This window comes from Danio rerio, chromosome 10, assembly GCF_052040795.2.
Source record: "Danio rerio strain M-AB ecotype USA chromosome 10, GRCz13ab, whole genome shotgun sequence".
NCBI lineage: Eukaryota > Metazoa > Chordata > Actinopteri > Cypriniformes > Danionidae > Danio > Danio rerio.
The window spans coordinates 11,886,145-11,913,174 of record NC_141030.1 but is presented as its reverse complement, the minus strand read 5'-3'; the positions used below and the strand labels follow the sequence as shown (position 1 = coordinate 11,913,174).

At 34.8% G+C, this 27,030-nt stretch overlaps 1 protein-coding gene across 2 annotated transcripts in view; it reads right to left on the bottom strand.

Moving 5' to 3' along the window:
- Positions 1-27,030, bottom strand: part of cwc27 (CWC27 spliceosome associated cyclophilin) — a 109,355-nt gene that overhangs the window by 14,042 nt on the left and 68,283 nt on the right. The window contains exons 12-13 of one of the 2 annotated variants that reach the window (XM_087269121.1): positions 2,697-2,806; positions 698-810 (exon numbers count right to left, since the gene is read on the bottom strand). In XM_087269121.1, the coding sequence (XP_087125247.1) occupies positions 698-810; positions 2,697-2,806 (223 nt within the window). 2 annotated transcript variants of the gene reach the window in all.

Below are 27,030 nucleotides of genomic sequence, written 5' to 3'. Positions count from 1 at the left end.
TTAATTATGCTGATGTTTAGTGCTAATTTTGGTGGATTGGATCCTACTAACCATCACAGCTTTTGTTGGAAAGCCGATCAAAAACTATGAAGCCCGTTAACCAAGAAAATAACTTTAAAAAGTCCATCAGGGACACCAGCATAAGCATAACCAAAACATATGCTAGTGTTTTGGAAAATTCCGACAAGGGTTTATCGCCGAGCGCTGATTCTGCTGGCACACAAAATGAGCGTCTGTGAAAAAGACGGCACGCGTCTGACTGCAGGTTGACGTGCCCTGTCTGGCGTATGGTGGGTGTGACACCTTCCATCTGGGCACTTCGTTTGCCGAGGCAGTTATTTACACAGTTAAGTCAGCTGAGAAAACTACTTCTCCACAAGTGGCTATTGCAGCGCAGCAAAAACAAACACTGCATACTCTTCTAATGGTGTCAGCGTGCTCCACAGCCAAACGCATTACTTGGCTGGCGAGCGCGCAGTGGTTCAGGCACACTTAAGGCGAGCAGCTGCGCCTGATGTGGAGAGAGGTATGAACGTTTTGCTATGTATGTCTAAATAAATAGCTTAATGCGAAACAGTAGCTGTGCATGGGGACATCCAATGAGGCACGAGTTATTGAGAATGCATTTGATCACAGACAAGTGTGGCACCATTAGGGATTTAAATGCAGCGTACAGAGCCGAATGAAATCCACTCACCAGCCCTTATCGTCATCCTCGGCTAGTTCCTCCACATCTTCCTCTGGGGCACTAGGAGTCTCCGATATTGCAGATGATAGTTTGGATTTGAAGCTTTCTAGAAGGGCAAGTGTCTGAAGAAAAAAGAGAAAGAGTCTGTTATTTTCATTTAGGTCTTTGCAGACTGTATGCTTTAATAACATTTTTTATATAACTGTCATCTGTTTCACTTGATTTGCTTTTGTAAAACATTTTCTGTGCATTTTGAGTGACCAACATGTAGTAAATAAACCTTTTTAGAGATGATGTACATGTAAGTCTGGGTAGTGTTTACCATATTTTTACTTTCCTGGTTTTTTCATACCCATTTAGACATGACCATTGACTGCAAAATTAGGGTGCTTTCACACCAAGACGTTTGTTTCAGAATCTGACGTATTTGCTCAGTTAGCTTGGTTCATTTGGCATACTGTATGTGAACAGTGCAATCGCGTTCTGATTCGCTCCAAAACAATCAGTCCAAAATCGCCTGAATGAGGTGGTCTCGGCTTGATTGAAACAAACTCTGAAGTGTATTGAAATTGAACTCTGAATTGAATGTAGTGAGAAAGCAATACAATCCAGGCAATGACAAACCAGGCAATATCACAGTGTATTATGGATATATAATAGCCATATATGCTGCTATATGAATGAGAATTATGAGTAGGGCAGGACTTCATCATTCTTACCAGAATATCTGGGTTTCGAGTCAAATATGAAAGTGAAAGCATGCTAAAATTTTTACGAGAGCTGTTTATCCGTTTGGAAAATTGAGCAAAATTACCATTTGATATATTTTTTTTCTTATTTTATCTGAAATCTACATTTGATTGTCAGTTTTTCAGAAATTATTCATTATTTCCTCAAGCAGTGCATAAATTGATCATTGGGAAATTGTGGCTCAGTGAAAACCTGTCAGAAAATGCAAACAGCACAGTCTTGTAAAAAGCAAATTAAAACCTATAGTCATTAAAGGGCTGTCATTACAACACAGCTACTGCAATTGTGCATCTATAAAAAGGTGTCTGTTACATTATCTTGATTTGTGTCAAATGCTTAGGACATCGTTTGACATGGGTAGATTTCCCCATCTGTTCCAATCTTCTAACATTTTATGTTATTCCCATATGGTACAAGGTCAAGGTCAATGAATACTTTTTATTTGATGATGGAAAGTGGAAGTCGATAACACTTTATTTTAACATGCATTTGAGCATTAGTAGAAAGTCTGCTTAATATCTGTTGTTACTGACATTAACCAGTCCTTCAACAGACATTTAACTAACTATAAGGAACTTTTCAAGTACATGTCAACTAACACTAACCATAACCTCAACCCACCAGTCAGTCTACTTACAATCTAATGAGAATTAGTTGGCTATAGATGCAATGTAACTTAAATTCAACAAACGGACCATCAAAATGTGGCCAAAAAGTCATGTAATTTTGTTTTAACAGATCAATAATAACAAAAATGGGTGTCGTGGGATGACATTAATTTACAAACCTGAAAAATTATCACATTTTGAAATATCGGAAATATTGTTTTGGTCATTCTAAAGTCCAAAATTTATCAGCAAAGTGGCTCAGTATTACCTCCAGAACTGTGTTGAGCAGCAGCAATCCCAAAGAGCATCTCAGATATCCTAAAACAATCTTTACCTTCTTATTATATAAGAAAAAGGCCCTAAGTGGCTTCTCCTAACCAGCAAATTAAATTAATCTTTTTGCTATGTGGCACCAGTTTGTCAGGAAGTGATGATTGTTCTCTTCGGCTTATTGGATGGAAACAATGCTTTATTCGCAAATGTTTTATGCGATATTCCAGTTTCACGCATAAGCCTGATTTGCAATCTTGAATGGAAACAAAGCTAATGTCAACCCATAAGTGGTAGTCTGTGACTTAGTTTGAGCTCACATGAAATAGATCTTACAAAAATCTTCCAATTATAAAAGCAGAAGCCAAATTAAAACCCACCTGAGCTTCTCGTCCAGAGCCCTTCTTTAATTTCTGCTTCCTCATGTCGTCGTACTTCTTCCTGCTCTCTAGATACTCCGTCACCGCCTCACTGTTCTGCTTACTGTCACCTACTGTCATCAAAAATAAAAAACACAAAAGTGATTACAACCTAGATACAAGAAATTAATATCTCCTCAGGGATCAATCTATCCATTATTGTATATTTTATATATATACTAGTGTGACTAACTTGAAAGGATTTACATGAAAAGAATACAGCTGAATTCCAAAGCAGGAGTTATTACTATCATATGGACATAACTATGAAATACATAAAGTTTATACTGCTATAAACTTAGATGAAGATGACAGCTCCTGTGGGCCGCTTCCTTCCAAGAATAATCATATGGCCAATGCCAAAATTTAGGTCCTAAGACCCTCATCAGTGCAAAGGACAAAATTTATGACTTTTGCAGTCCAAATGACTTTCTGCGCTATAAGGAGATGGATTTTATTCAAATGATGAGGAAACGTGTGTGATATACAGACATATATACTAAAAGGATTACACAAGCGAAATGGAAAGCACATCAAAATGTGTTTATGTAGCACCGGGGCTCTCCCATCCTTCAAAATAATCACAGTGAACACTACAAGATATAAAAAAGGGAGAGAAAGGACAGAGGAGAGTTTCCTCCATGATAATATAAAAATCAAGTTTGACAGCATTTTGCTGCATAACTGCACAAAATGCATATTAAAAAAGCACTTAAAACTTTTAAATGATCTTTAAAAAAAAAAAAAAAACGAAATGAACAATCATTTGCCAAACAAATTATTAATATAAATGCATTAATTTATATTTTTTGATACAATTAAAAGCATGCCAAACTGCATGTACCTGATTTTTTGTTATAAATTTTCTACTACTTTATAATTTGGTAATGATTGTAATTGTTATAATAATAATATTTATATATCATTATATATATATATATATATATATATATATATATATATATATATATATATATATATATTTATATAAAAGTTGGTAAGACTTAGGCCCAATCCCAATTCTATTTGTGTACCCCTTTGTACCCCTTCCCCTTGGCCCTTGAACAGAGTGTGAAAGGTAAGGGTTTCAAAATTTACCTGTAAGAAATGGGACAACACTACAGCCCCTTCACACATCATCCTATTTCATTGCAATCTCTTGTTTCATATGAGATTGACGATCGTGACTGCTGTAGTTATTTCAGTTGCGTGATTTTTTTTAATGTGGTTCAATATAATGTGGCAATAAGATCATAACTGAACTGTGCATTTACACCCAGCAAATAAACACACAAAAACATCATCATCATTATACCAGACACTGTAAAAAGGTCATTTCCTGCCAATAGACTTTCTGACAGGGAATTCAAGTGTTATTGAGTGTCAGAATGTTGTGGGATTACTATACAGGATTTATTAACATGGATTATAGATAGCAAAATACAGCGGTTTTTATTTTAGCGTTTTTTTTTTTAAAGCATGACGGTAAAACAAACGCGGTAATGAAAATATTAAAATATATGCTTGTATGTTATAAAAATCCATTATAACGGCAAGACGAAACCTCATTTGTGCATCTCTTTACTTTAGAGTGCAGCCTCATTGCTGTTGTGGCTGGTGTATCTGGGAAACAATCTTACCCCTTGCTTTCGAGTGTGGTTTTAAAAAAATCTCAGTTTCAATGGGTATCTAGCCCTTCCCCTTAGCCCTACACTAAGGGGTAGAATTGGAATTGGGCCTTAGTCTTTTAATTTTGTATATAAATTAAATGTTTAACAATACTTATATTAGGAAAGCTTTAATCATATACGGTAAGAGTGTGTGGTGTGTATTATCTATTATAACATCATAATTGTTGTTTAAAAGATGCATGTCGACATTATACCAAGTCACTTATTTAGTACAAAAACAAACAAGCTAAGTAACCAAAGTTTTAAAAAATGCATCAAATATGTTGGCAATCTACCAATGTATCAAACTTTGGTTATAATGGATTCTTGTTTTCCACATGTTTGATTTATGATCAATTCTTAACAGTGTATTTTTCTTCATATATTCTGGGACATTATCTACACACCATATTCAATTAAATTTATTTTAAATAATAAAGATTCTACTTTACAGCTCTGTGGATCAGATTTTCTTTTAATTACTTCAACATTTGTAGACTGGTGTTCACTGCACTGTAAAAAAATACTGGTTGCCTTACATTTTTAGGCTGAATCAAATTAATCTTATGAGTCATTTGAACTTATATTATTTTAATTTAAAACAGCTAGCATAACTCATAAAATTAGGTTAGTACATGATTAACTTAGTTTAATAAGTTACAATGAACTAAAAACATGACTTATTGATCAAATAATGCTTTACAGTGTGTTGATCTTTAGACACATCAATGTCATATGTATTAAGTCTAGACTTACTGAATAAAATAAGAAACTGAAAATTAAAACTAGAGTTGACTTAAATCAAAATGAGAGTATGCAAATTGACACCTAGTCCTGGGTTTTATAAACTGAATAAAGTGAATTTAATGAACAAGTGACTCAACCATTTATGCATTCATTGGCTATGGGTTTTTAATATTCTTTTAAATATATATATTTAAAAGCACACCAAGGTAAGAAACCACTTGAGAGCAAGTAAAGGATGACAGAATTCACAAACTACAGACAACGCTCAAACAAAGTGAGTATGTTTACATGGACACTAATAATCCGATTTTAATACTATTAAAACAATTACCAAATTAAGAGTCAATATCTCGTTTGTCACGGGGGGCATGGATGAAATGTCCCTCCGGACATGGCGACGCAATGACGTTAATTGAATTATGTACTGTAACATGTAAAACAGGATCATGAAAGGAACATTAAAAAAACAATTTATGTAAACACCATCATATTATTGTCTTATTGTCCGATTAAGGCAAATTATTTGATTACTGATGTCTATGTTAACATAGCCAATGTTATCCTTTAAAACAAGTTTCCCATTACAAAAATGCTAGTAAAAGACAATGTAATCTCCATTTAAAACTCTCTTTTTAAACAAAATTTATGATGTTATATTGTGTAAAATATTATTTTAACCCGCCTTAATTCATCTGCAAAACTGAGTTGAACTAAATGAGGTTTATTTTTTTTTACCTTTTTTTTATAATGTTTTTCTTATTTCCTATTTCATTTTTGTGTGTTTGTGTTGTTAGTAGTACTTTGTCTTTTAAAATCTAAAACTACAATAAATTCCCTTAAATACTCTTCAAATCTAAAAAATAACGCATATTTTAAAAATCCCACAGGAGAATTGCAGGAATTGGAAAAGTCAATAGCATCAAGGCTGGACTGTTGACACTGGTGTCTACAGCCATTAATGTGCCATTGCCAGTTGCCCAGCTCAGACGGCGGGCACAAGGCTTCATTCGACTACACCTATGACTGAATGCTTCTCCAACAAGGGGAACAAACTACATCAGACTGAGCCTCCAACATTCAGGTGATTTATTTGATGTTAGCGCTGTCATGTAACAAAAAATCTCTTTCCCCTCACAAATGGAACACTTGTTTATGCTCCGTATTTATGGTGCGCTGAAAACCGTATTGGCGAGAGGCTGGAAATTTGTTTTTCAGCAGCCGAGAGTGTGCCATGCGTTCGTCTGAGAGCCACTGACTGTGTTTGAAAATGTTTAGTCTGTGGTATGAGCTAATAGAAAACTAGAAAGACAGAGAGAAAGCAATGAGCCAGAGACCGTTAAAACACATCGACGGTGTAGAAAACATAGAACACTCTAGTTCTAATCTATGTAAAACAGTGCTGCCAATATGAGCTAAGAGCGTGTTTACTGTGGCTGCTGTCCAGACAGGGAAAGATACAGATTTTAGAGGGCTGAAATAAACTTGTATTGAAACAATGTACAAGACCTTTTAAATTCTTTGAGAGGTTTGTATATGCTGTGTATACATGTCTATAAATCAGAAATAAATATTGCTGCAACAGTTTAAATGTTTCTTTAAGGTGATATTATATTATATATTTTATTATATTATATTATATTATATTATATTATATTATATTATATTATATTATATTATATTATATTATATTATATTATATTATATTATATTATATTATATTATTATTTTTTTAGGGTCACCAGGGCTTGTTATGTAAAATAAACAAATAAGTAAGAATATAAAATATTAACTTAAAGTGTCATTAAAGACATTATTAATGCAATAAAAGATTTTCATTTTAAAAAAAATGTTGTTCTGAACTACATAGTTTCAAATTACTATGATCTTTTATGTGAAGCTGCTTTGACACAATCTACATTGTAAAGCGCATTACAAATAAAGGTGAATTGAATTAAATTGTTCCCTTAAACATCAAGCAAAAAAAAAAAAAAACAGCAAAATCTTTAAAAAATATTAATCAGCAGGATTATTTTCAATAGTAATTAGAAAATGTATTTTTTTTTATTTGTACATACTGAACAAGAACATACATTGGCTCGTACTGTAGACATACAATAGACAATATAAAAGAAAAAGAAAAAAAACAGGCAAAAAATAAAAACACATCATAGTCACAAAACAATCAAAACTAGAAAGGGTATTTAACTTAAACCTCAGAGGGGTCACTGGATTGCTCTTGAGATATAGATTTCTCAAATAAATCACAAAATTTACCCCAAGTAGCCAAAAATGTTCTTATGCAGCTAGCACATAAAAATCTGTCTCTCCGTCTGATTCTCCAACAGATATCATATCAGAAATCCAGTTCTGGCATGAAGGGGGTAAAGGTAATTTCTAATTATTCAGCACTAGTTTTTTGCCACGTCGATTGCCTTGCATCAAAGACTCTTGCATTGTTTGAGGGAAAGAAGTTGTGTTTAATGAGAAGGTAAAGATGGCAAGTTTAGCATTTTGTGGAAAAGGTCTGCTATAAGCCTTGGAGTACTAGTCAAATATGTTTGTCCAGAATCTGTTCAGGAAGGGAAAGAGCCAAAAGGCATTAGAAACCATGTCCTCTGCTGTCTTGCATCTATCACACATTGGTGAGATAGAGGGAAAGATTTTATGGAGCTTGACTTTAGTGTAGTGTAGACGATATATGACTTTGAAATGAATCAGTTGGTGTCTGCTGTTGACTCAGCATGACTATATTGAGGTCAAACAATTGTCCCATGAGTCTGCATAAAGTTTGATTTCCAAATCTTTTTCCCAGGCAACTTTAAATCCCATAGAGGATACTGTAACTTGAAAATGTATTTCTTAAAAATTAAATGATCATATTAAATTAAGATCTGTAAGATCATTAGACACAATTATATTGGAAATACTTTTTAAGCAGCACTGCAGCCTGGGACTGTCATATAAAATGAACAGCCAGCTCATCATCATTATCTTTGTAATGCATAAATTAATTCAATTAACCAAGCTGATTACCTAAATTGGGGTTACTGTATTTAACTACAACAATAAACTCAAAATCTATTTAAGCTAATTATTTTAAGCATTCAAACTGAGCAGAAAAAAAGTTTAAAAGGGGCAAGGTTTTTACTTTGGAAAGTATAAAACAAATCCCTTGACAAACCTTGAAGTGGCCCCAAATTACCTCAAGCCTGACAGACAATCATCTCGTCCCGTAAATGTGGTACTGTAGCAGGGTTGAAAATGTGTCATGTCGCTCACATGTACACAACAATGGCAGCTGACAGAGCAGAAAGGTTTCAAAAAACGTCAGCCAAACAGTCCCTCTCTACGAGAACTATCAGCATATTGCATCGGATCACATCTTTACATTGTTTTCTGTTTGCCGCAGAAAGATACAAAATGGTGCAACCAGTGTGCAAAAACTCATATAATAGACTATCACGTCAAGGTAGGCTTCTCGTCCAGTTTGTGACCCCCTATGGGTCTTTAACATTTCTCTGAGAGTAAGCATATAGGAAGGGGATTTAGTGATTTGGGGGCCTTAAGCAATTCCAGCCATGAGGCCCAAAAGTTCACCTTTTTTACTCTATTTATTTATATATTTTGCTGTTTTTTTCCTTATATCACTCGATCTCCATTGCTACATTTTATCTTAATGCAAAATAATAACATGTAAAGCAAAAACATGTAAAGAATCTTTTAACATCTTGTAAACTTTTGAAATGATTTGTTTTCTTAAAATTAATTCACAACTAAAAGTAATAAATGAACTATTTCCTTTTTTAAAACTAAAGCTTTACTTATTTGACTGCTGGAATGGTCCAAGATTGAAGGTGGGGTACACACATTAACATTTTTAGACCCTCACCATACAAAATATGATAGAAAACATTGTTTAGGTATAATTTATACTTGTAGGTATTTATTTGGGGACACTCAGATTTCCTGGGGCCCTAAGCGGCTGCTTACCTTGTTTATTGGCTAAATCCACCCCTGCATACAAGTGGTCATACATCTGTACCAGCTCTGCTATTTAACTCTCTAATGTATTCATGTACCTAGTGCTGTTGTTTGGATGTTGTTCTCAACAAATCAGGGGTAATCCCAAGTCAAAGAAGACAAAGTTTCAGAACATACCCACTGATTGGTTAATCGTCACTGACCAATGGTAGCTCAAAGGTGTTAGGGACCCAAAAAGAACTCCCCCCAGTTTGCTTTTTGAACTGCAGAAACAAACTTTTCAGGACCTTAATTTCAATTTGTTCTTTGACTTTGTCAGAAAGCCCACAGTGGAGCCAAAGCTACAGAGCTCAGAGGTGGAGTGGGAATGAAGGAGGAGTTCATCATGTGAAGGAGTGAAGAGATGTAGAGAATGAGTGAAAGGCAGGGCAACGACTGACCATGGCAAAGCCGGAGGGACAAGTGGGTGATCCATCAGGTGGGATGAAGAAGGGTCACAATGAAGATTGGGAAGGAGTGAACCAAGGTTAGAAGGCAGAGGCAAGAAGAGAAGATGAAGGTCCCACCAGAAGGCGCTGATAACCCCTGGGTAAACCTCCTACATGATGAGGTGAGCTGAGGGTGAGCTCAGGGGCTTACAGGGTGCAACTGTGACAGGGCTAGGGGAATGGCTGCAGTAATGGCAGGAACAGACTGCACAGGCACCTCACTGGAGGGTCTGCAACTGGAACAGACAGGCAAGGAAAGGGAGGGTTAGGTGGGATGCTGTTTATGTTAAATGATAAGAAACTGGCTAAAATAGATAAATGGCTGGACAGAACCAGTGGGACAAAAGGAAAATCAATGCTTGATAAAACCTCAATGGCTCTTTAATAGCAGCGTGTGGCATGTGGCTCTCCTTCCACAGTGGGCTCAGTTTGATGCTCTGATGGATTATCCATTGGACACCAGCACCCACTCCACAAAGCTGACTGGAAGTAGCTCTCCAGCTCCAAACAGAGCAGGTTGATGCTGGCAAAGTGATCCTCAAAAAAAAAAAATTGCTAAAAGAATATGGAAAAGAAATGGAGGAACACTCGTGCCATACACAGTTTTGGTCTATTCTTCTGACTCGGGTTAGTGTTTGCGGGAATCACTGGCTAGAACGATATACAATATTTGTCCAATAAACGCACATCCAAAAACATAGAGGAACACTGATGGAACATGAAGACATTCAAGACTTGACAAAGAACTGAGGAAACACAGGAAAAAATAGACAAACTGAATAACTAAAGGTGCTAGGAATTAATTTCCATAACAATAGGAGAAAAACAAAAAACAAAGTCCATAACTCTGACTGTTTTTTGTAATATTTTTGTATTTATTAAATAAAATAAAACTTCATAAACAAATTATTACGACTTTTCTGGTCCAAATAATAATACATCTATAATAGTTGAAGAAAGTGATTCTGTTGCATTTCCATTTATCTCAATTACGGTCACTTGGATAATCAGAGTGATTCAATTATTGTGACTAAAAAAGGGGTTGCATATGGTCAAATTAGTCAACATTATCATTCTGATATAAATATTATGTTATGGAAGTAACTTTGAATTCAAATAACCCTGCATTTTAACCACCAAAGCAGCCCTGCAGCTCTAATATTCAGGTCGAGTGCAATGTAATTGAGTAACTAAAGTTTGACTGAAACATTGTTTGAACCAAATGGTTGTCATTAACCACTTGCACCTTGCAATTACTCATTTACGCAAGTATTCAATGCATGAATGCCACACATTCTGAAATCACCTTTTCGTTTGTGATTTATGTGAGCAAAAAGTGATGCCTTGCACAGAGCTAGCTGAACATTCGCTGCTCTGCGCAGATGCAGAGTGCTGAATGCAGGACTGCTGAATGATGGTACCCCGAGGGCCTCCAGCAGCAGCACACTCCATCTACTCCAGCTGGTGCTGCTAAGTACTGTCTTTGAGTTTGATGGCTATTCTAACAACATTCCATCCCTCGCCTGTGAGGAACGCAGAAAAGAGCCACAAATCATGCTGTCCCAAACAGGGGGTTGATGGGCACAGCAAACACCTCATCATCTGAGACGTGAATTATTTATTTTTGGATGGGCAAGAATGAGGGGGTGAATGGAGGGGTTCTTAAGGGTAATAGTAGTCGATTGGCTAACAGCAACTTCTTCAGCCATTTAGCAAAAAACTAGTGCTTCAGCTATTCTGAATTTCTGGTCGACATTACAATGTATAATTTAATGCTAAAAGGTAGGGCTGTGCAATATGACAATATATATCATATGGACAAAATTAAAAGTCGATAGTTTCATGATATGTACTAAAAATTCTGGGTAATTTCAAATCAACTCTGTGTGTAATATGGACAAAACCAACTGCTGGGTTCATTTTTAAATTAAATTAATAGGACCAAATTTAACCCAATGTTTAGTCAGTCCATATTTTATCTAATTTAGGATTAAATAACCCAGCATTTTTTAGAGCATGCTCCATCGTTTTTATTGCAGTGTCGCAAAATACATGGTTTACAGTAATACATTTTAATAGTTTGAGCACAATTACATGCTATTTGGGGGATGCAGATGGAAACATCAATAACAACATTGTAAGAAAGTTGCAATGTTTAAATAATATTGTTTACATTTAGCATTTTATTCTGCATAATTTTATGCTGGGTTCTTGCTTTGTTTTTGTTTTTAGTAACATAATTTTAACAGCAATTGTAGACTAAAATATAAACTAAATTATAAGACACTTGCAATAGAATGGAATAAGGCAATTTTTTGATTATTTAAAATAAGAAAAATAAGTTTTTAATAGTAAAAAAATCACATTAAATGTACTAAACTTACATATTATTGAAGCTATAAAGCATTTTAGTTATTTTTTAGCATTGTAATGTTGGAGCAACAAAATTGGAAGATTTTTACACAGAAGACATATAAAGTAATAAATAATTAAATAATATATAATTAAATGACTGATGAGTTGAAGCATGTCATATTTTAAGGCAATGACCTGATGCCATGTCTACACCAAACGCAAAAAGCTGAACTAAAATTGACCCTTTTTACAAAATCCTTGTAAAAATGTAATGTTTTTACTAATTAGATTTTTTGACTGTATGTACATTTATAAGGTTATACTTTGCTTTATATCAACTTTATGCAAACAAGGTTTTTCTCTTTGCTCTCTCTTCTGGCTGCCATTAAAAGTTTCACACATTTCTTTATCTTCTTTCGAAAGTCATGAAAACACTGTAATGAAGTTTATGGCCCTTTGGCCGCTGGGAAGGAGGAGGCTGAGAACCGACGCAGTTTTAAAATATTTAATAATAACAGCTCCTCACGGAGACTGCCGTCTAAACCAAAACAAACGACAAAACTGAAGGCAAAAGTAAAACAATATGCCTGGGCTTGGTCCTCTCTTGGCTTTCTCTGCCATTGTTCCTCTTCTTATAGTTAAGAGCTCTCCACCCCACCCCATCGCCACAAACACTATCATTAAGTTTTTTTTTTTTTATTATTTAAGCAAATTTGAATGCAAAAACGAGTGTGGTACCCTCCCGTTCACTGCTCTCTGAGTTTACCAAACTATGACGACTTCTGCAGCTGAGAATCCCGGAAATGTGAAAAGGGTCTAAAACAGAACCCACAATAATCAGTGAGACTGTCCACACCGGTTGAGCTCTAATGAGCTCCATACAGAATGACAGTGATAGACAATGGGTAATGTGTCCCCGGTGATTCAAAAATTTACAGTTAGTATGTTTTTTTATATGCAATGCACAGACAAAGATGCATTTACAGGGTATATACAGAACTCAAATTGAATTTAATACCTTTTACTAACTTTTTTAATACCTTCAAAATAATTTACTACCAGCACGACTTGCAACTGTAGTGGCAAAAATGTAATATATTTCCAATTGAAATAACATATTGCAGATAACATACGTTTAAGTAAAGCAGAGGGATTAATCAAGGTGTCATAGTGGGCCTTTGTCCATAGTTTTTAATCAGTGTCATATGTCAATATTTGCTCTTCTAAGAACAGTTCGGTTTTTTCTCCACTGAGCCTAGAACGGCGCGGCACGATTACAAACCTTTCTTATTCTTGGCACAGTTAGACAACCGTGCTGAAATGTGCCGATAAATTCCGTGTGTCAAGGCTCGAAATGACCTTTTTTACTTGGTAGCACTGGTGTTCCCAACTTCAAATATTTAGGAGCACCAGAAAAAATGTAGGTGCACCCTCCACAAATGACTGAGCACCACTGCAAATTGTATATTAAGTGGTTTATTGCATTTGAAAACAACATTAACTAGGACTAACAAAAACCAGAAACACCATCTAACTAAATCTGTGATGACTTATTAATATTTGTGGAAGAATTCCAAAACAAATGTCTTATAATTATAAAATATTAATGATGAAGATTATGTCAATAGTACTAACAATGAATATAGCACCAATAATAATCATCTTCTTGCATACGTGACTATAAGCCTCGTGGCTGTTGCCAACTACAGGCCTAGGCCAGTCTTTAAATCTTGCATCCTCCAACCTGAGGTCTGAAATCTTTCATTTCCCCATGTTTTAATTTAATTAATGACTCAAAGGCGAGCTTGCCTATATGGTTGGCTGCAAACCAGCCGGCAGTACCTGTCGGTTTATTTCAGCGAGCGCGGACTCCAACTCACATGACAGTGGTCAGGTCCTTCTCTCAACATAAAATAAATCCACGCAAAATTTAGAATAAAGGACTGCACTTGACACAAACTGAATATTTTTCTAAAAAACTGGGGTCGAAAATTTAATACCTCGTCAGATGACGTTTATTACTTTAATACTTTTTAATGACCCTAATTTTGGCTAATTTCATTTACTACTACCTTTTACAACTCCGCGTTAATGGTTCTGTTTTGATAATATTGTGAATTAAAAATTATTTTGTAACTAAGACATGTTTCAAGTAAATGAATTTCACTGCTGCACATGTACAATGTTTTAATTTTTACAATAAATGTATATTGTTTTCATAATTTATTACTACAGCTGAATTGGGTGGTTTTAGCTACCAGCATTTTTATTTAGAATGGAATATTGGTATGTATGTATGCATGTATGTATGTATCTATGTATGTATGTATGTATGTTTGTATGTATGTATGTATCTATCCATCCATCCATCCATCCATCCATCCATCTATATATATATATATATATATATATATATATTTATATATATATATATATATATATATATATATATATATATATATATATATAGTATATATATATATATAATAGTATATATATATATATATATATATATATATATATATATATATAGTATATATATATATATATATATATAGTATATATATATATATATATATATAGTATATATATATATATATATATATATATATATATATATATATATATATATATATATTAGTATATATATATATACTAGTGCTGTCAATCAATTAAAAAAATTAATTAATGAATTACACTTTTTTTTAATTAATCGCGATTAATCACATTTAAAAGACTGAAACTTGTAATTTTGGCGATTCAAATGTAAAATTAATGTAAACGCAAGATAAAAACTATTTAAATTCAAAATATAATTGTTTATTAGATTTTTTTAAACTTGTAACACAGATTTCTTTGTTTAAACAACATACCCACAATAAACCATCAAGATCCTAGCTTGACAGCCATATTTATTACAGAAATAAAAACACAGGCATGTTAGTGTCATTTGAATTTCAAAACAATCAAAGCCAATAAAGAAAAAAATTATTTCCATGTTGGATTCTAAGTGGACTGCAAAAAATGTCAACATACAGGCATTGCAAATATGGAAATTGGAAAATTATAATAATAATAAAGTATTGAACAAACAGTTGTACTCATTGTAAAGTTGTATTGTAAATTGTTGTATTTAATTATAAAGTAGAAACAATTTTGCTCAGTCCTCCTTTACATTTATCCAGTTGCTAAGAAACGTTTAGGCAGGTTTGTTTCAAAGATATGCACGCACACACACACACGCACACACACACACACACGTACACACACACGCACACACAGACCAGGGCCGTGCACAGGGGGGTGACCCAGTGGCTAGAGCCACTGCCCCTCTGCCCTCATTCTGGCTGGCCCTCATTCTGGCTCAGGGGGGCACTTGCTCTTCACTTTGCAATCGCGTTGAGCACCTGCCCCTGTAAGGGTCTGTGCTCTGTGCACGTGCCTGACATGGACACAGTGATGCGGCATTAATTGTTTTACACTGAAACTTGCCTTCAAAAAGTGCTTCCTTGGTCTTATCTATATTTCGGTGCATGTTAAACACATGTCCACCACAACAGGAAGTAAAAAAAACCTGCAACTGCGTTGATTGCGTAAATTTTTTTGAATGCGTTAATTATTTCAAATTAATCGCATGCATTAACACACTAATTTTGACAGCACTAATCTATATATATATATATATATATATATATATATATATATATATATATATTAGGGCTGTAACGATACACGATATGAAATCGAAATCGCGACACTCAGATCTACGATCTTATGCCACGGTGTAATAAGGGAGAATCGCGACACACCCCATTACTACCTTTCCAATAACGTCACGCGTGCCTGCAAAAGTTGAGCTTGTTAAAGAAGAACGTGAGGAAACACTTTTTTTGCTCGACATTACGAGCACTGCTCCGTTTAAGCCCTCGCAATATGCATTTAGCCGGGAGAGCTCGCACGGAGCTCTTAGTAAGGGACCGTCTGAATGTGTCAGGAATATCAAAAACAAAACCAACGTAACCCCGCTTGACAACAGACAACGGTAAAAAACATTGCCAATGCTGTCAAAGCGGCCGGATTTTCACCGCATATACGATGCTTTGCTCACACTGTTAATGTGGCTGCGTAGAGAGGGATGGATGTTCACCAGATGCCCCGACTCCTCTGCAGAGTAAGGAAAGTTGTCACGTTTTTTCACTGCAATGTTGACATGATGGTGTTTCTGAAGAATTTTCAACTCCCTTAAATCAAACGAGTTTGGTTTTCTTAAGAGAAATAAGTTGTTTATTTGTTTAATGTTTATTTGATTTGTGGTTTGCAGCACAGGCATTAAGCCTTAGTTACCTCAGTGTGAAACAGTAACTTAGCCAAAAGGTAAGTGAATTATAACAGCACAAACTTTTCTGTAACTGTGCTATGCGCTTTCTGTTTGACCGTTTGGGAGTTAACGTTACGTGCTGACTGACAGGTGCGCGATGCCAGGAAACACAAGCTTTCAGTTTAGAAGAGTACAATTTCTATAGTTATACTTTATTTACAGGTAAAGGTATATGGCTCTGCAAATAATCACTGTATCTTGCTGGAGTTTATAGCCGTTTCGCTTTACTTCAGGACGCATTAATGCGGCTCTGAAGGTCTAATCGCTTTTTTAAGTTATCCAGAGCTGGATGAATGTACAAATCTTGAATATCACAATAGTATTAAATATTACAATTGTAACAACACAGACAGCAACACTTTTGCACAATCGATACCCAGCTGATTCAGTCGTTTCATAAGAGGACCGCGCTTCTTCTCTTCTTTTTTCCTTGTCAATATAAAGGCAGTGAGGTGCGCCTTGTTTTCGGCCCCTTGTTCAACTGCAAGGCATAACTTGCGGGACGATAACATATAACCCGTGCCAAAAGACACATTTGCCAATGAAGCAAAATGGAAGAAGAATATTGCTGTTTGATACAGACGTGTTGATGCTAAACCAGCGCTGATGTTGACCTGGATCTGCATAATAAATGCAACAAATAAGCTTTACTTTTTATTTTACAGCTTATAAAGCATGTATGCACATTAATGCAATATCATATTTAAACAACAAAACTGTTTACAAAAAGTCAACATATGCGCGCGTTGTTGTTGTCTTTTCATCACGCAGCGTGCGCACTTGAACCGCGAGGGAGAGAGAGGAAACCATATAGCAAGACATAATCTTTAAAATAAGGATTTCTATTAAAATGTAAAAGGTTTTGTGATTATAATAATAACAGTGGGGCATTAAATAAATGCATATTTTCCGTTGAGCGGGCAATTTGAGGAAGTCTGCGATTTTTATTTGACGGAAGAAAAAAACATATGATTGGAAAAACAGCCTATGCCGGTTATTAAAAAGAATCAGTCAGTATTTTCGTTTTGTAATATAAATTAATTATTTAAGTGAAAATAATTTAGGGCAGTCCTATTTATTTTATTCATTTTTTATTTAGATTATTCTGCTCTTCTGTGCTAAACACTGCAGGTGCGTGAAGATGCTCTGTTGTTCTGTTCCGTTATTAATATGCTAACATATAAAAATAAATCAGTATTTTAAAATGCAATATTTAATGTGTCAGACACAAAATAGACACGTCAATTTGTTTAATATAAAATTAATAGTAATCTGACCAGTTAACCGTTAATAACCGATTAATGAGCGGTGATTGTCGGTTAGCAAAATTAACCGAAATAAGCATCCCTAGTAGCCATTTAATTTACTTTTTCTATGTAAGAGAACTTGATTGAAAAAGAATTTTCAACATGCTTGAACAATCTACACAATGGAGTTTAGTTTTGTTTGGTTTTTCAACAGTATTTTGTTACAAAAAAAACAAAAGTGATATAGCTTTGGCTATTTATTTATTTTATAAATGGCTATTTATATCGTTAATAATTTGCATAGTTAATATTGTTCTTTGATGTTCAGTTTGTAAAGATTTTTCAAATGTTATTTATAAAAAAAATTGTTTTAAAAATCTTTTTTTTTCCACCCCCCACGAAAAAAAATCGTGATACGAACCTAATCGTGGATCAAAAATTGTGATACGAACCGAATCGTGGGTTTGGTGTATCGTCACAGCCCTAATATATATATATATATATATATATATATATATATATATATATATATATATATATATATATATATATATATATATATATATATATATATATATGATGAGAAATGAGATGGAATAAAATATCAGTCCTTAAAAACAGGATGTGGAGCCTTTAGCACATAATCATTCTCAGTCTCAGTGCTGCAGGCAGAAATGCAGAGTATGTTTACAAATATAAAACACCTAAAAATGGTGTACCGTGTTCACTAAGGGGGTAAACTGGGACTCTTACAGCTAAATAACTGAAAACATCTAGGCAGAATGAGTAAAATAGTAGTAGTTTTAAATGAATTGCTTATGTTGACACCAAGAAAATAAGACAAATAGCATACAAATTAGTGCTACAGTGGCGATTTCTACACTACTTCATTGGCTGTTTCAAATGCCAGTTGATGATTTGTACAGTGTACAGTTAATGAAGGGATGTCAAAGTGGTACAATAGTATATGAGATACACATACTGGCCAAAAACTCCAGACTTCTGTTCCATGGCAGCAGCAGGATGTATATGAAGACTTTATTTGCAAAAAGAGATAGCTATTTTTTTTTTTACATTCTTTATGTTGTGCATTGGAGAGTACAATTGCAAAAGACATGATTTATGGAAAGATAAATCATGTCTTTAGGTTGAGAATTTAGTAGTTTTCAAAAATCATGTTTTTACAATAAGTATAAAAGATTTTAATTGCAAAAAAACAAACATTTTTTGAACAAAAAATAATTAACCTCTTCATACATAACCCCTTTTAAAATATAAGACAGTTAAGAGATGGTTGCAATTTCACTGGTCACGCAATGGATGGAAAAACAATGAAGAGATGTAGAGCTATATTCCAACTCATTATCTGCATTACATGGTTTTTACAGTGATTAAAAAAATCACGTTCAAGGCAGCGCTTTCTGTATGTAATTTGTACAAAATTGAAGCTAAAATGAAAAAGTCAGTTAAATGGTGAAGGGATTGATTGAATATGCTTATTGATTGAAGGTTTGCGTAGAAATGTCACGCAACCTTTTAAAAGTATTTTGTAGTATTTTCAAAATACAAAATGCAGTTTTTTATTTAGATACTTGATGTGGCTGCTGTATTTGTTTATTTTGATTTAATATTAAGATATTTGGCATTTTATTTTAAAAAGGAATTCCAATGTATATTTGCCCATCCCTGTTGGTCTCAATGCCCAGTTCTAATTAGAACTACGTATTTAGAATTGCGTATTTTAGGCTGAGAAAGAAGCAAAGTCTTCAAAAATGTGCATTACGACCCAAAATAAAATGTTTCTTGTCTTATGCTCTGCTCCACAACAGGAGCACTAACTAAACCCAAAATATATAGTATAAAGATCTAAAATAGCCCACAAAAATCACCAAGTTTAACATCAAACAATAGGAAATACGATGTTGATGTTTATTGATAATGAAATTGCGATTATGTCATTTTTTAAGATTACACTCTGACAATTTCTTACATGTCAACGTGTTTGACTGACAAGGCGCCATTGAAATAAAACACCCTGTGCACACAGGCATAACCTGTATAAATAACTCCGAGTGGTAGAAAGAATGTTGCCACATCATTTAGGGTGGGTATAAAACGGACAGTGTTTTTAGCATGTCTCTCTTATTTTTGGCTCTCAAAAATGACAGCCATGCCAAAAAAAAAGAGAAAACCGGACTAGACGAACATGCTATAATTTATGTCCCTGAAAACTAAAGAGATGTCTGTCAAAAATAATAATTCAAAAGCGTACAAATGTCTTTTAGTTTGCTTAGTGAATTGCAGAGGAGACAATTGGCTTCTTCCTAAAATAAGACAGCGGATGCCAAGAGAGAGAGCGAGCGGCCTGCTGTTATTAGAGAGAGCGTAGGAATGTGTTTGCTTTCGGGACTGAACACAAAGCTGGAAGTGGCCTCTGTGGACATATGAACACTAGAGAAGCGAACCCAAACCCAAACACCAGCAAATTAGGCAGAGAGACCACATGACTAGATCGCAAGACACACAACTTTCACTTTAACTCAGAGATGGAGGAAGTTAAGGTTCAGCCTTAGACATGGTTTAGAATTTCTATTGCATTTTGTGTCTAATAAAAAGAGAAAATGTGTATAATTGTTACTTTTTTGTATAGTAAAAAAAAAATTAAATTGACAATATTAAAATTTAAATAGCAGAACATTTTTGTCATTTACAATGGAGGTCCGCGCCTTGCATGACGCCTATATGGGGGTGACATGTTGTGCAAACGATGCACAGGTGAATCTCCCGCATTTTTCTGTCGCACCTAGTTAAAAAACATCTGAACTTTGTAGAATGCCCCAAGTGCACAGTGATAAATGCAAGTACAACTAACCAATCTGCTTCACACATGGAATATAGAATATGTATGGAATATACACATTTTAGTAATAATTGCAGACTAATTACCTCAGACAAACACAGTGCACCCAACCACTGCAGTGCTTTTTACTTTTCTCCATAGACTTGAATCTGTAGACCAGAGTGGCTTTTTGGTTTCTTTTCTTTGTGCATCCTAGCCACTAGCTCCCCATCTAAATGGGGAAATAATTTTTAGCATAAAGGGTAATATATTCACTCAACTTCACAGTTTGAAATGTTGCAATATGTATTTAAATAATGATGGTTGGCTCCTTTACTTGAAAGCTCAGATTTTATTACCTATGTTTATTTTATTGTGAAGAGATGATGTATTTTGTTTAAATATTTTTTTTTGACTATTAAAATTATTTGCCTTAGTACTGTTGATAAGTTCAAATAAAGTGGTTAAAAAAATCCTAATATTCCAAAATGTAGTGTTAAAGAGCCCATATTATACATGGAATAGGGTCATATCTTGGTTGTAAGGGTCTCCAACAACAGTCTAATATGCATGCAAAGTCAAAAAACACTTTCATGGTCTTATAATCTGCATTTATTTTTACCTAATTATCCCAGCGACTCCTGTATGAATTGTCCAGTGATTCATTTGTTCCCAAACCCCTCCTTGCCGCGAAGCTAATCTGCGCTGATTGGACCGATGACAGTCTGTCACGATTGGTCGACTGCCTTCAGTCAGAGAATGAAATGCCCAATAGCTAATCAGCAATATAAAAGTAATCACAGTTCATACGCGCTCCATAGTGTAGGCGTGGATTTTAGCTGCCACACACACACACAAACACACACACACCTCTGGACGACAACGCTCCCGCTTCCGCCCGCACCCGCCAGGTTTTAGCCTGAACCCGACTGCTCCCGCTTATATTTAGAATTTCTTGTCCCGGTGCCCGAACCGCCCCGTTTTCTGCCCGCCGCGCCCAATCCCGCTAAAGAGTGGGGGAGAACATAACCGAAAATCACCCAGCTAAACAGTCCAGAGACAGCCAGACAGAGCTCTCTCTCTTTCTCTCTCATACGCGCGCACTAACACATACACACAAGCGCCAAGCAGACACACAGGCAGGCAAAGCTTTGTCTCATTCGCATAGCAATATCCACGATATTGCTAGACAGCCCGCTCCCGTCCCAAATTAAACCTGTTACCGACCGCTTCCGCGATTAATTCGGAAATTTATTCCCACGCCGCAGAAATCTGGCGCGGGGACAGCCGCGGGAATGCAGACCTCTACCACGGAGCTCCGTAAACAAACAGCACGTGTCGCGTTTTTAACGTGACTTTGCACGCGATAAGAGAATATAGCCAGTTAACCTGATACAGTACACACGGTTACAAGTAACAAATCACAACTAAATACATTTGCAAGCTAGAGTCAACGAGGCAACTTTAATCGCACGTACTTACACTTGAGAAATGGAGGAAGAAACTCATCCTGAAGTCCATTAGTAAGTTACTCTTTACTGATCCTTACTTTAACAAACGCAGATGAAGTATTCTTTGTAGCCTGTAGTTTCCAGAAGTTTCCAACTGCCTGGTTATAATGCTGAGGTTTCATCTCTGGGTAGAGAATCGATAATGTCCATCTGCAGTGTGACTTCAATCGACCGGCATGTTTGTGTGTGTGTGTTTGTGGGTGTGTGTGTGTGTGTCTGGGTTTCTGCGTCAGAGGGCGGGGCCTCAGGTTTGAAATCTCCCGGGTTTGCGCGTGCACGTGAATAACTTGGTTTCGTTCGTACGTCATGGCGAAACACCTAATGACTCGGTATCAAGGCGACTCGTTTGAAGCACTATGAGTCGACTCTTTTATAGATGAATCAACCGTTTTAAACACTGTATTCTTACAGATTTAAGCCTTAGCTGGATTCTTCACTTCACTAAGAGCTGTGTTACACACTACATGGAGGGGAATTTTCAAAAACCCATAATATGGGCTCTTTAAAAAATATTCAATAATTATCGCTATTGAATGATATGAAACATGATATTGTGATACATTTTTTGCAATTTCGCCCATCCCTATGTTGATGTACTAAAATGGAATACTGAGCAGGGGACGGGGCTCTCTTTTTGTGCATCATTCCCTTATAACAAACTAAAAGTAAGAGGGGCCTGTCTAAGAATATTGTGGATAAAGCCATCAAACTGATGTCATTAAAGAAGGACCTCCCCTCAAGTTTAAAAAACTAAAATTGTAATAGATTAACTTAAAATGTTTACCTAAAGAATAACAAAAAAAAATTGTACTATTTGATTTTAAATAGACTTTATTCTTAAATCAATGCTGTCACGATACTGGAATTTAATAACAATCGGTACTGAGATTTTTAAAACATCCATTTCCCGCTGACATTTGAGCACTGAGTGCGTTTTTAAACAGCACTAATTTGCTATTTTGTTCATGTGCTCAACAGAAATGGCTGTGATTGACCGTGAAGGTCATCAGTTCAACAAACTCACTGATGTTTACAGAGTATAACTCGATAATCAGAGGTTTTTAAAATTTTCGATTGGTACCAATTGGTATCGAATTCCAGTATCGTGACAACACTACTTAATGGTAGTTAATTTAAAATATATATTATTATGCATTAATGTTATCTATTTTCAATCTAACATGTTTATTAAAAATGTTTATTTTATTTATTTATTTTTTTTATGAGATTTTTTTTTCTTGAAATAACATACAATACCATACAAATATATAACATGTATACAGGTTCTTTACAATTTACAAATTTGTTTATTAATTTAGAAAATAAATAACCAGTAACAAAAGTATTTAAAAATTCTAAAAATAATAGTACAGAGCATAACAGGATAGATGCATTCACATTGCAAGTGAGGAAATGAAAATTTCCCACATATCTATTTCCTTGTAATCACCATTCATTTTGGCCAACATTTTCTCAAATGATACATTCTCAATCATGGATTCCATCCATAATTTAAGTGTAGGGCATTGAATATCCTTCCAAAACCTCAGTATTATATGTGCTGCTCTAGTAATGCCCAAAATTATAAGGGTGAACTCATCATTTGTAACATGTGGAACATCAGTTTTGTCACCTAAAAGGCATATCCTGGGTGAAAGAGGGATATTAAATCCCAAACATCTACCTACTTGTCTTAACAGATTCCCAAAAGGGTTAAATCTTTGTACATTGACAAAAGTCGCACTGGAGTGTATTAGTACCTTTATCTTTTGCTTCTTTTATATATTTTCCAGTATGAGAAAGAATTATATCCCAGGTATCTTTATCTATATCACTGCATATGTCTTTTTGCCAATTCAATCTTAAATTTTTACAGTTTTTATCATTAATCTTTGAACTAAATTTGTAAAACGTAGATATTTTTTGAAGCTGTTTTGGGAATTTGAAAAATGTTTCAAACATATTCATATTCTGTATCTTGGGGGCCTTTTTTTCAGTGTATGATTTGGAAGTATTTCCAAAAATGATATTGTCCTTCTAATTTATTTTTTTTCTCAAAACATCATAAGATATTAGTTTACCATTATTTAAAAAAAAATCATTTAAAGTAATTATACCACTTCTAAGCCAACGCAATATTGGGTTGGATTGATCCTTTAAGCTTCCATCTGTAATTTGTGATAAAGCTTCTAATGGTCAAAAGGGGGAGGTGGGTTGTCTTTCTATTAATATCCAGTCTATTTCAGTATCCAAATCCTCTTCCCCCAGTGCTTTGCAAGTTTTGTCATTTCAAATGCTATTTTATAAAGTACTACATTTGGTAATGCTAACCCCCCTTTATATCTGGGTAGAAATAATTTATTAATCCCAATCCTAGGTTTTTTACCTTCCCATAAAAATTTCTTAATTAGAGTATTAAACTGTTTATTTATTTGAATAGGCATAATCAAAGGGACCATTACTGAGATGTAATTAAACTGAGGTACTATGACCATCTTAAATAAATGTATCTTTCCTCATCAAGTTAATGTGAGCTTTTTCCAACTATCCAATTTTGTCTGTATTGTTTGCAAAAAAGGCTCCATATTTAAGTTTAGTGTGTTCTCTAAATTTAGACACAGTTGAATATACAGGTATTTAATTTCCTTTTGGCATCCATTTAAATTAAAATGTACTAACTGAGGACGAGAAGCATGTTCCTGAATATGGTATGGCTTCTGATTTATTTTATATCCTAAACATTTAGAACAGGATTCAATTATTTTGAGAAGTATTGGTAATGAGCTTGTTGTGTCTTTGATTACAAGTAGAATGTCATCAGCGAATAACAATAGTTTGTGTTCTCTTTCCCCTGCAAATACCTCTTTAATTTGTGGGTTTTCTCTAATCATTGAGGCAAGTGGTTCTAAAACAAGTGTAAAAAATAGTGGACTAAGAGGGCAGCCTTGTTGGGTGGATCTATTTAGGTTGAAAAAAGTGAGGTTATTCCATTAGTTATCATAGCTGCTTTAGGATTGGAACAAATCATTTTGACCCATCTCACAAAGCCTTCACCAAAACCATATTTTTCTAATGCTGTTAATAGAAAACCACATTCCACCCTGTCAAAGGCTTTCTCCGCATCGAGTGCTATTGCAACCACAGGATCTAAGTTAGTATGGTTCATCCACATGAGGTATAGTAACCTCCTCATATTATCAGTCGAGGATCTGTTTTTAATAAATCCCACCTGATCTTTATGTACTACTTAAGGGCAGATAAGGGATCTTGGATTCTTGTAGCCAGTAGCTTTGTTAAGACTTTAAAATCCACAAACGTATTGGACGATAATTTGCAAGATCTTGTGTCTCTTCCTGTTTTTGGTATAAGTTATATTAAAGCTTCATTAAAACTGTCAGGTAACACGTTGTTCTCAAGAATCTCTAAATATACCTCGGTCAGAATTTGGGTCAATTCATCCACATATTTTTTGTAATACTCTACTGGAAATCCATCAGAGATGGGAGATTTTCCAATTTTCAGGGACATTATAGTGGATCTAACCTCTTCCTGTGATATCGGTGATATCCTATTTGATCTCAATCATTTTCAGGTAAAATAGACACTCTTATTTTGGCTATAAATTCTTTTAACTCTTTTTGACTATATATGGATTCTAATGTGTACAGCTTTAAATGAAACTGACTAAAAACCCTATAAATATCTTTATCAGAGGAGTGTAACTTATTTCCTTCCTTAATTGCAGGTATGTTATGAGAGGCGTCATATTGCTTAATTTGTCTAGAAAGGAGTTTCCATGCTTTTTCCCCGCTCTCATAATACTTAGTTTTTAATCTATATAATGCATGTTCTGCTAATAAATAACATTTTAATTGTTTTGATTCTTATATTTAAATTAATAAAATTTCACGCAAAGCAAACAAGTTTTTACTGATTCTCAACTATTACCCAACCTCTTCAACTTCATTTGTCTTTCAGAGGCACAGTTATTTTTTTATACAATTAAAAACAGCAGAAAAAAAACCTTCAAAAATAACTTTTGACAGACTTACAAATGACTCGCTGTAGGCAGACGTGCATTTCTGCCACTCCAGTTTTATTCTCAGAAATAATTAAATCAACGCGTAAATACCTGCATGTCTTTCAGTAAAGTGACTTGAGCTTTTCTCATGTGTCTTTAACAGTTTGGAAAGCTAGTTTTTAACGAAAAGCCTTCAAAACACAAATGAGACAGTCTTTAAAACACAATTCATCTCTGTCAGCGTTACGATATGACATACTCACATTTTCATTTTTTTCTCTTACATTCTTCAACATAAACAAAGGCTGGTCAAAAATGTGAATAAAGTCAACACTGGACTGGCACAAGTGACTGTTTAGCCATTTGTCTAGAAACTGTCATAGTGCCAAATGAAGAGCCAATGAGAGAATGTACCTTAGTAATATTGTTCACTTGAGCTTGAAATAGAACAAACTACTTTTAAATTCAAAATGTTAAATGTTTTAAACTTATGATTATCAGGGTGCATATTAAAGTTCGACGGGAACATATTATACACCTTTTTTTAAGATGTAACATAAACCTCATGTGTCCCTAGAATATGCCTCTGTCTAAACTTTCAACACAAAATGTCCCACAGATCAATTGCACATTTACCGGCCACTTTATTAGGTACACCTGTCCAACTGCTTATTAACGCAAAAGTCTAATCAGCCGATCACATAGCAGCAACTCAATGCATTTAGGCATGTAGACATGGTCAAGATGATCTGCTGCTATTCAAACCAACCATCAGAATGGGGAAGAAAGGTGATTTAAGTGACTTTGAACGTGGCATGGTTGTTGGTGCCAGACGAGCTGGTCTGAGTATTTTAGAAACTGCTGATCTACTAAGATTTTCACACACAACCATATATAGGGTTTACAGAAAATGGCCCGAAACAGAGAAAATATTCAGTGAGTGGCAGTTCTGTGGGCGCAAATGCCTTGTTGATGCCAAAGGTCAAAGTAGAATGGCCAGACTGGTTCAAGCTGATGGAAAGGCAACAGTAACTCAAAAACATTTGTTACAACTGAGG